At 48.2% G+C, this 10593-nt stretch overlaps 1 protein-coding gene across 6 annotated transcripts; it reads left to right on the forward strand.

Moving 5' to 3' along the window:
• Positions 1–1998: 1998 nt before the first annotated feature.
• LOC120656392 (outer envelope pore protein 37, chloroplastic-like) lies at positions 1999–7966 on the forward strand. Of its 6 annotated transcripts, none has more exons than XR_005667889.1 (7): positions 1999–2273; positions 3900–4645; positions 4871–4960; positions 5502–5672; positions 5755–5849; positions 6060–6185; positions 6621–6754. XR_005667889.1 is itself a non-coding variant. In XM_039934471.1 (7 exons), the coding sequence occupies exons 1-6, from the start codon at positions 2243–2245 to the stop codon at positions 6133–6135; spliced, it is 1209 nt and encodes a 402-aa protein (XP_039790405.1). In that variant the 5' UTR covers positions 2000–2242; the 3' UTR covers positions 6136–6141; positions 6621–6686. The 6 variants fall into 6 exon arrangements, 3 of the variants coding, with proteins under 3 accessions (XP_039790405.1, XP_039790402.1, XP_039790404.1); XM_039934471.1 differs by having other exon boundaries at positions 2000–2273; positions 6060–6141; positions 6621–6686; XR_005667890.1 differs by having other exon boundaries at positions 2005–2273; positions 6053–6185.
• Positions 7967–10593: the final 2627 nt, after the last annotated feature.

Below are 10593 nucleotides of genomic sequence, written 5' to 3' on the forward strand. Positions count from 1 at the left end.
GGCGCCTTATTTTTCTCAGTACATCGGCCCTCCCTCTCCCAGGCATTCCAGCGAGCGCGGCGCCTCACCTCGCCACCCCCTTCTAGCCTGCTCGCTGCCCGCCCCCCTCCTAGCCTGCTCGCCGTCCCCGGCAAGCCTGGTCGCCGGCCCCTCCGCAGCAAGCCTGCTCGCTGCCCCCCTCCTAGCCTGCTCGCCGTCCCCGGCAAGCCTGGTCGCCGGCCCCTCCGCAGCAAGCCTGCTCGCCGGCCCCTCCCCAGCCGCTTGCTTTGCAGGGCGCCGCGCAGGTCAGTGCTCGTCAAATGCCGCGAGGATCTGGTCAAGGCCGAGGCGGAGGCTCAACCCGAGGAAGGAGAAGAGTAGCACACGCATTCAATGACGTGCAGACACAGTGGGGCGCTCATCTGGAATCCCGTCGGCAATGATTCGGAGGTAAGTATTTGTGATTCTTGGTTGGGGCTTGTGATTTGACTGAAATTGAGGGTACAATGGTTCAATTTGTGATGAGAATGTCCCATTTTGCCTATTGATTTTGCAACTTGAACATCTACTTGATGAGCATAGGGAGGGGATGGTGGTCAGGACTGGGCTGAGATGCCACCATGATCTGTACCTGGTCGGGTTCAGATGCAGGAAGAAGGTACTTGGCATGCCCACAAGTGTTGCAGCCATGTTCATTCAAATATTGGATTGACCAGGAGTTTAGTGGTAGAGCAAGAAGGGTGATTGAAGACCTCGTGTCTATGAAACAGAGCATGACAGAGTTGTATGTGCATTCCTCTGACCAATGGGATTCCATGTATGCTGATATACAGAGAGCACGAAAGGAAATTTCTGAATTGAAATCAACAAATAGTGAACAATGTAGTTGCATTTGGTTGTTGTTGTGTTTCTGTATTGTAATCGCCGGAGGCCTATGGCTCATTTTGTAATGTAAAATGCAAGTATGAAATGATGTTGCAACAATTGGTTCTTTGGCTCTGAAGGATCTTTTCTTCTATTTTTCTTTGGCCGGCCTGGCATCTTTTTGACTCTAGGAGGCAATGGTTTAGGATTTGGGGACACAGGCCATGCCGACTCATGCTCTACAGGTTGCAGGACATGCTGATATGTCCTCTTGTATGCCTCAAGAGAAAAACAGTTGTGCACATATTTATTAGGTTCTTCAGACATCTTGAACAGGGCAGCACAAGCATGTGCACATGGAATCCCAGAAACTTGCCAATATCTGCATGAGCATGTTTTGTTGTTGAGATCAACTGTGAACCTCCATTTTTTATCTCTCACTTCAAAACCAGCTTCACCGTTCCACAAGACATGACAGTACTGGGTCCTATGTCTGATCTTACAGACCTTCCTGATAATGTTGGGGCATATTTCCATTAACCACCTCAATCGACAGCCAACGTCCACGATTGGAGCGGCGTCCTATGCGGCGCCGTGCAAGGTCCAGAGAGCGGCCACTGTGGGGGGAATCGCCCTGCCTTGGAGGGGGCGGCGAGCCGGCTTGGACGGAGGCGGCGAGCAGCCTTGGAGGGCTCGCAACCTGCCTTGGAGGAGGCGGCGAGCAAGCTTGGAGGTGCCGGCCAGCAGGCTTGCCAGGGACGGCGAGCAGGCTAGGAGGGGGGCAGCGAGCAGGCTCGGAGGGGGTGGCGAGGTGAGGCGCCGCGCTCGCTGGAAACAGCGGCGGCCAGACTGCGACGGAGCGAGAGGGCTGCCTGGGAGAGGGAGGGTCGATGTACTGAGAAAAATAACAAGGGTAAAATGTTCATTTCAGCGTTTGCTGTAAACCTAATGGGACGGAAAGTTAAGGAGGCAGTAGACGGTGTCAACGCCAGCTCAGCACAGGGATGAAACCGGACCAATGGAGATAGTTCAGGGACTAAATTGGACCTTTTGAAAGTTCAAGGACGAAATTGAGCCGGACGCGATAGTTCAAGGATGAATTTGGCTATTTCGCCTTATTTTTTAGTGTAAGCCAACTTTTGATGTGTGTTGATCATGCCAATCCAGTTGAGATAAATGTAACTCAAAGAGCAGTAAGTCATCCTAAAAATAAAAAGCCACCACAATACAACAAAAAGCCGGTCGGGGGGTTCCAACCCCCCGCCGGCTGCCTCCCACCTCGGCTAGCTTGCCACTGGGCCATTGGCCCGTCCGCATTACCGTTCAACCTTTTGTGCTCGTGCAAATCTGTGGTTACCAAACTACCAATTCACGTTTTAAATCGTGTTTGAAAAAGGTCATGTACTTTGCGTCTTTTTTAAAAAAGGTCATCTCTAAAGAACGAAACTTGGACGGAATTCTCCCTCCTCATTACTCCACGTCATAATAACATCATCACTGTCCAACTTGAAGCTCTTGTCCAACTCCAGCCGTCCGATCTCGTATGGACAGCAGCACTTCTTCTAGATTAATCCTAACGTCACTGATTGAGTCCAGAACACTCCAGCGACAGTCTCCTCTCAATTGCAGTCGGAGCAACCGCTGCCTCTCTGCCGCGGCAGCAAAGGCTAGCGGAGGCAGCACACGTAGATGACGAGCATGGTGATAAGCTCCGTGTCTCATAAACAACCCTCCACCACGGCCCACGGCCAGCGGCCGAGGGCAGCGGGTGAACGGCAGGCGCGGCAAGAGGATGCGCAGCAGGCTCAGCCCCGATGGCGTCCACAGCATGGGCAAGGCCATCGTGGACGATCGGCCACACCGCTTAAGCTTGCCATCATCTGCTGGAGCTTGTTCTCGCATCTGCACCGTGCTCTTGTCATCAGCGCTGCACCAGACTGCTTCACCCTCGCCCCTGCTCATCTCCTCACCCTCACCGGCTCGCCCGCACGATGCTTCTAGGCGGAGCCGCCGGCCGTCCGGTTTCAAGCGCAACTGCAGCCGGCGGCGCATCTATCTCCACCGAGCTGCCATGCGATGTGCTACCCTTGCTCCCTCCGGAACCTCCATGACCCCCCATCATCCTCTTCTTGCGCCATGCGGGAGAGAAGAAAGAACGGGAAAGAAAATAGAAATTGGAACCAGTCCAGTCCAAGAGGCGATGAGCACGAGAACATGGTGTTCTCCGGTGAGCATTGATTGAGCCAGCAGGAGCATTCTAGCGTGCTTGCGAAGCTTACTAGAAGTTGCCTGGCTGCCCTGCCCTGCTTGCCCGGCCCATTATGTATGATTTATATACAGTCCAAATAAACTTCATAAGCTCATTTCAAATGAATCCATAAGTACTGATGGAGAAGCATTGAGAGTAAACAACTGATCCTAGCCTAGACACAGATAGTTAATTTAGTTTCACTTACTTTTTCGGACTCATTTCAACTCCCTAACTTTTATATTTACAATTGTATGGACAGAAATAGGATATAGACTAAATGCAACGAAAATGCACATGCCACAATGTTTGAGTACATGATTACATTGATCATAAAATATTAAGAAAACCTATTTCTCGATTGCAACATTTTTATCTGTTCCATGCATATATGCCACCAATGTGACCAAAATGAAAAAAAAAATCCACACGCTGGCTCGCTCTACTAATATACTACTCCCTCCTTCCCAGTTTATAAGGCATACACGTATATCAAGATTCAAACCTTCTCATCTTTGACCAATAATTTGACTATTAAATTTTTGTTTTTATAATGCAAATTTCATATGATTGGATTCATAATCAAATATAGTTTACAATGATTATAAGCTTATAATCAAAAGTGATATAATATATGATAAATAAATGGTCAAAGTGTTGTTTAGAAGACCGTGTCATGTTCCACCGTGCCTTATAAACGGGGAAGGAGGGAGTAATACGACCATACTTGCAAATTAAAGGCCCAAAACAACCATTGTACACTGGCCATCTCGATTAGGCGCGGCAACAGCCGCGCTGCACTTTCTAGTGTACGACGAGTCACCACGCAAGCGCGGTGAGCAAATGCGCCGAAGGCTGTCAGCAAGCAGTGCCTTACTCCAGAATAACTCAATAGTCCAGGGTCCTAAATCGAAAACCTCTGACCCAGGATTCCTAGGCCTCCCGAGTCCCACCCTCGAAATTTTTCCACCTCCCTCGTCCTCCATTCGATTCTTCCGACTCCGCCGCTTCTCCTCGCTTGCTCCGCCGCCTTCCATGGCGACCGCCGCCGCCACCACCACTTCCTCATCCGCCTCCACCACCTCCCAGAACCCCAACCCCTTCAACCTCAACATCAACTTGCCCCCATGGCTGCGCGGGCTGCGCTGCCCCTTCACCTTCCTCTGCCCGCCCCCGCCTCCGCCTCCTCCGCCCCCACCGCCTCCTCCGCCGCCGCCGGAGCCTGCGGATGCGCGGTCCCGGAGGCTGCCGAGCCTGCGGGTGACCACGGAGTACGACAGCGAGGAGGGCGTGTTCGCGAACAAGGTCTCGTGCAAGCTCGCGGGGGGCCTCGCCAAGCTGCGGCTCTCCTTCCAGAGCGACCCGCAGGGGCAGTGGCAGGGGGGCTTGGAGGAAGAGGACCCGCTGCAGCAGCTCTTCGCCAGGCCGCTGCTGGCGTTCATCACCAAGCACTTCTCCGTGCTCTACGACGTCGAGGAACGCAACGCGCTGCTCAGCGGCGACGCCTCGCTCCCCGGCGGCGCAGTCCGGCTCCGTGCCTCGCACGATGTCAAGGTATTGCGCCCCTATTTTGAATTAGAACGCCTTTTTGAAAGTGGTCGGGTATGCATTTGTTTCGTGTAGTGATATATGCATTTTTATTTGGCGTATTACGTGCATATAAAAATTCTTATTTTGCTTAATATCTTTCATGCTGTAGGTCATGCTTACAGTCTGTTGAATTGAGTTGCCCATATCTCCCTTTCATCTGTTCTAATCTTCCTTTCCTTGATTTCTCAGCTGCAACAAGGGGAAATTTCGGTTATCACTAGGTTGGGTGACCCATTGTATAAACTCGAGCTATCATCTTTGGTGCCTTATAGTGGTCTGGTGAGTATCTACGTTCCTGCACAGGTGACACCTTTTCATTTTCATTTATCAAATAGACTAAGGCCCTATTTGTTTTAGCTTATGACCGATTTTTTGGTTCGATTTTGAGAAATCCAAAAATCAGATGACTCCCAAAATCCAGAATCTAGAATCCATAATCAACTGAATTCTCGATTCTTGATTCTGGGAGTCCTGGGAGTCATCTGACTTTTGGATTTCCCAAAATCGAGCCTTCAAAATCCGCCAGAAGCTGAAACAAACGGGGCCTGAGAAATTCCAACGAGATTCAGATATATCCTATTTGTTTGCTGCCATTGTTATACGTTGATACCAATGTCTTTGATCTTTTGTAGTTATGGAATAAAATTGGAAGTTCATATTTGATCCGGTGCCACTTCTATCCTTGGGAACTACTATAAATGCTACTAATAAGAATTGCAATTAGGAGATATTTATGCTTTAGGAGTAAGGATTCATCCGTTTCTCTTATGGCTAATATATTCCTACTAGATATAAAAGATTTATCCTTTTTGTATGGCAGCCGAGGGCAACATTCCATTTTCCTATTGGTCAAGTTTCAGTGGAAGAGACTATGAATGAAGAGGAGGAGAAACTGTTGTCTGTAGATGGGATTGCGAAATCTGATTTCTTGGACGGTGTTCTTACTGCCCACTACGATAAAAATAATCTTAATCTAAGATACTGTTATAAGGTGATCTATCTTATCCTTTCCTTTGTTCTATTTTTCAACCTTTCTGCTTATTTTGATTTTCTTCATACCTTTTATTTGTTAGGACAATGAATTGACTTTGGTTCCAAGTGTCTCGTTGCCTTCCCATGCAGTATCCATAGACTTCAAAAGGCGTTTTGGTCCTTATGATAAGTTGAGGTGAGGCTACAATCATTTTTCTCGCTGCCTTCCCATTAATAAATGCGTCAGCTAAACATTCTGCACTGTTAATGCTCTAGGTCTTTAATTTCTCTAGTTACTTCCAGTACAATTATGTAAATTGTGTTTGTGTTCTTTCGGTTTCACCACAAATTTAACAAAGCTTTCTTGATGATATGTTCACTAATGAAATCACCATGAAGATTTCAGCAAAGGAAGGAAAACTGAATTGCTTTATCTCCACAGAAAGATTGCCTCACTAAACCTGAAGGATCTGAACAATTGACAAAAGGCACGCTTGCATTTTGCAACATCTGCATAAGCATCATTTTATGAGTAGGTTTATTTTATTGAGGATTATATTTGCATGTGTTCAACACGTTTTAAGCTTCTATTCAAATTCTTGGATGTCTGTCAGCAACATCGTCTGCTTACGTGTTAGTGGTGTTCATGGATCATAAGTCTTTAGTGTTCTGTTTGCTAACTATCTTGTTATGAACTTGCAAACCATAATTAAGCAAGTACAAATGTAACTGGCTTCTTGAGCGTTATTTTCCCCTTTTGTAGATCATTTGCTTACTATTTTTTGAGTTAACATTACAACGTAAACATTTGCTAGCACTTAATGGCATCTGTATTGGCAATGCCAAATTTGAAAATATTGCTAGGGTTTGATGGATTATTGCATAGTGCTAGCATTATCATATGATTATTTCAACAGTTGGCTTGTTTTCCACTGGATCTTTAAAAGTTGATTCCTCCTCTTTTCAGCTATCGTTACAACTTTGCCACTGATGACTGGAATGCTGTCTATAAGTATACAATGGGTAAAAATTTCAAAATGAAAGCTGGTTATGATTCTGAGGTGCGAGTTGGATGGGCTTCCCTTTGGGTACGTTCATTACAGTTACTGTGTTTTTATGCTTCAACAGCATATCTTGCTTTTGTTATAAGTTTTGGAGTAACCGAGCAGATGAATTTGGATATATCTCTACTGGAGCAGAGAATTTGGAAATTAGAAGCATTTCACCCTTTATTGCTTATTAGTGGTTGCGCCCTTTGTTACAACGTATTCAAGGTGATAATAAATCAAACGTGGCATCCTTATGGAAATCTGCTAAATTTGTCAGCTATGCTTGTCCTGGGCTGTATACTTGCTAAGGTGGTAGATTTCCATCAGTAGTCCGAAGCCCAATGATATTGCTGTTTCTCAATTTTGTCTGGTGACCACCTGTACTTTTATCACTTAAAGCCAGCTTTTGCACTTTGCAATATATGTTTTTTTTTTTGGTAATATGCAAATATAGTATACAGGTACAGAAAATATCAGTTTGTTTTGCACATATTTAAAGCTTTGAAAATATGATTGATCTCCTCTCGTTGAGGCCTTTTGTGAAATGGCTATTTTAGAATACTGTCAATCGTTTCGAACTTTTATAGCTGATGCTTGCAAACCCAGACTTCACATCTATGAGTATGATATCTACACTGAAGTTATCATTGCCTTCCGACAGCTTGAATTGCATATGGCCTGCTTGAGCAATACATGAATTTTTTTTTGGCATGCCTTTGATGTTAGGTTGGAGAAGAAGAGGGCAAAGCGAAGACTGCACCAATGAAAACAAAACTTCAGCTTATGCTTCAAGTGCCTCAGGATAATTTCCGAAATCCTGCTTTCCTCTTTAATGTGAAGAAACGATGGGATCTGTAACCTGGTTAAGCTACCAATTTATATGGGGATTCAAAAGGCTTCGGCCAACCTTTTGTTGTAGTAGGTCAACAATGGCACAATGTCAAACATTCAAGAGCTCTTTCCATTTACAGCTTTCAACTATTGTACATAGTATTCAGTGCCAGAAGCAATCCAAATTTTGCAAGTGTACTGAAAATCTTGGTTAACCAATGTTTGTGGTGAGCATTACCTCTTCATTTAATGGGATCACAGTCTTGACCACAGGGAGATTGTACTTAATTCTTTGATGGCTTAATTGGTAGAGCTCAGAAGCTGCAGAAGTGGGGCTCCGTTCAGATTGGAATTTGGGAATTTATGTAAGAGTTGTGCGGGACGATTGTTTCATACACAAACAAATGTCACATGGTTCTTACATTACCCGTAATCCTATGTTAAATTGTCAAGGGCCTGTTCCAATGCAGGAATTTCAAGTGAAGTTAATTCCTGAAGAAATTTGGGGAGAATGTGGAACATGTTCTCTTGTCCGTTGTTGGTCTACTTTCACATCGCCCAGAAATCAGCGATGCCCATACAAAAAATTATACAACATTTTCCATCACTCATAAAAGAATTATCTAATATCCAAGTTACTTGAAGGATTAACGAACTGTTGCTCTATGTTCATGCTTAGAAATTACTTTGTAACGTGCCAGAGACGGTAGATGACATTTTCTTTGCCTGCCCTCTTGCAAAGTTTGCTTGGACCTGTATAAGAGAAGCCTTGGGTTGGGATAGGGCTCCATCTTTCCTTACAAAACTTCTTAGAACGGTGGATTCCTTCAGGCTGCAAACAAGGCTGGCCACGGTTATGTGGGCTTTGTGGAATACAAGAAATAAGATGGCGATTGAGGGGGTGTTTATCAAGTCGCCGCCGGTTATAATCTTCAAAATCAATTTTTGCAGATGGAAGGTATTGCTTTGGGATAATGATCGTGCTGAACTGGAGACTTGGGAATTAGGAGTACAAGTCAAGACATAGGTGGAGAACTTTCTGGAGAAAGTTAGGGCGTGATTGGATGCCTGGCTTAGGGTCTAGCCAGGCTTGCGCAATGCAGCCCAGTGTTGTTTGGATGGTTGCATAGGCCTGTTAGCCAGGCTTGGGCTGTGCAAAAGTGGTCCGCCAGGGTGCATTGCTGGAAACGGTGGAATCGGCCGTAGCCAGGCAATGCAGGCTGCATTGCATTTGGGCTGGCGCTGAGTGGCTCCCGGCAGCGCGTTGTTGGCCGCTGGAGTGCAGGGAACAAAACCCTCGAGGACCCGTTAGGGTTACCGCACGACCATCCGTCCTCCTCCACTCGCTCCCTCCCTCGCGCCGCCAGACAGCTCCTCAGCTCTCCTCTCTCTCGCGCCGCTTGCCGCTACTCCCCGGCTTGGTCGGTCCGCTGTGTCCGGGCGCTCCACCTCCCGGTGAAGAAGGTTCCCGGTCCTCCTCCTTCCTTTCCTCTGTGGCTTTTATCATGTCCGGTTCATCCCTGATTCAATTTGTTCGGTCCTTCGATTCCTCTGATTCCTTCTCCTCTTGGTCATCGTCGTCCTCTCCGGCGTCGGATTCCTCTGAGGACTCCGAAAAGCCGCCTCCGCTGCGGGTCTTCTTCGTGGGTGCCGCAACCTGAGCAGCCTCCTCCGCCTTGCGCTAGCGCTCGTGGTACTCGACGCACCCGGCGCACGGCTTCCCGGACCAGCAGATGAAGGGGGAGAAGTCGATGACAATGGGCGCCGGGGAAGAGATCTCCATCGACTTCGCGCGAGTGGACGCCGGAGCCGCATCGCGCGAGGGACCACCCCTGCCGGATCCCGACCCCGCTCTACTCATGGCGCACCGGCGGCCTTCACGACGGCGACCGGAGGAGAAGTCGAGGAGACGGGAGAGGAGGAGACGGGAGCGGAAGTCGAAGAGATTGGTGAGCGGGTTTCGGCGACCGGGCGGAGGCCTTTAATATGGGCCACAACGGTATTATCACTCGGTGATCACATCCGGCCCAACACAGCCAACCAAACAAACCACTCTTGCGTAACACAATGCAGCCCAGGTCCGAGTGCACCCATCCAAACACAAACTAACATGGGCCAAATCTTCCTATGCACCTAACCAAACAACCCTACAAAGGCACCCATAAGCCTGGCTGGGCCTAGCCATGCATAAATCTTGGCCTGGTTGGGACTAGCCCAACAAACCAATCACACCCTTAGAGACCGTCCGCCGGATGAAGACCTTTTTAGCTTATGTCGTGTTCCTTTTCCTTTCTCTGTCTTGGGTCCGTCTGTAAGCCCGGCGTTGCAAAGCCAGGGTGGTTTGGCTTGCCTTTATCTCTTTTAGCTGTACTCTTTTGTAAACTCTATTCGCTTTCTTTAAAAGTAGGGTGAATTCTTTCTCGCAAAAAATTATTGCGCCCAAGAACAATATTGCGCATTTAGGATAACGACGCATGAGGAGCAGAGAATTTTGTAAGGGCACCCGCAACAGTAAACGCGAGTTTCTCTCTATAATGCGTGCCACCTCAGCCTGTAGAGAGTACAAACGACGATGCCTCGCCAACGGCTCATCTTTAGCACAGGACAATTGTGAGCCCCCGTGTTAAATTATTTTACTCGTCATCTTCTCCGATCATCAAGAAGAACATAGCGGCGAGCAGTCGAAGAGTCTCTTCTAATCCCGGAGCTTCTCCTCCCTGCACAGCACCAACGCTTGTTGGCGTCGGCGACCGAGCTCCGTGTTGTGGCCGCACCGACGACCTCGCCCGTCCCCCACACAGGCCTCGCGCTCCGGCAGCCCCGCGCACCGCCCGCCCGGTGGCCTCGCGCGCTCGCAACCGGCGATCAGCACCCGCGCGTGGCTACCGGTGCGAGCGGCGGGGGAGGGCGCGCTCGGCCCCTCGCCTTGCCTTGAATGCATCACGTGAAGCCTGCACAGCATTGGACGCGTGCTAGCCGCTAGCGGCTGTTGCCAGCTCTCTCGTTCTCTCTTTCCTACGTGGAAGCTTTGTAGAGAGCTTGTCGAATCGTTGCGGCTAT

This window comes from Panicum virgatum, chromosome 1N, assembly GCF_016808335.1.
Source record: "Panicum virgatum strain AP13 chromosome 1N, P.virgatum_v5, whole genome shotgun sequence".
NCBI classification, from domain to species: Eukaryota; Viridiplantae; Streptophyta; class Magnoliopsida; order Poales; family Poaceae; genus Panicum; species Panicum virgatum.

Bases quoted from the DNA above. Each gene is read 5' to 3' on its own strand.
- LOC120656392 (XM_039934468.1), top strand. From the start codon at position 2,243: ATGTACTTTGCGTCTTTTTTAAAAAAGGTCA. The intron at 4,961-5,501 runs GTGAGTATCTAC...TTTGTATGGCAG, and splicing joins TGGTGCCTTATAGTGGTCTG to CCGAGGGCAACATTCCATTT. The intron at 5,673-5,754 runs GTGATCTATCTT...TTTATTTGTTAG, and splicing joins ATCTAAGATACTGTTATAAG to GACAATGAATTGACTTTGGT.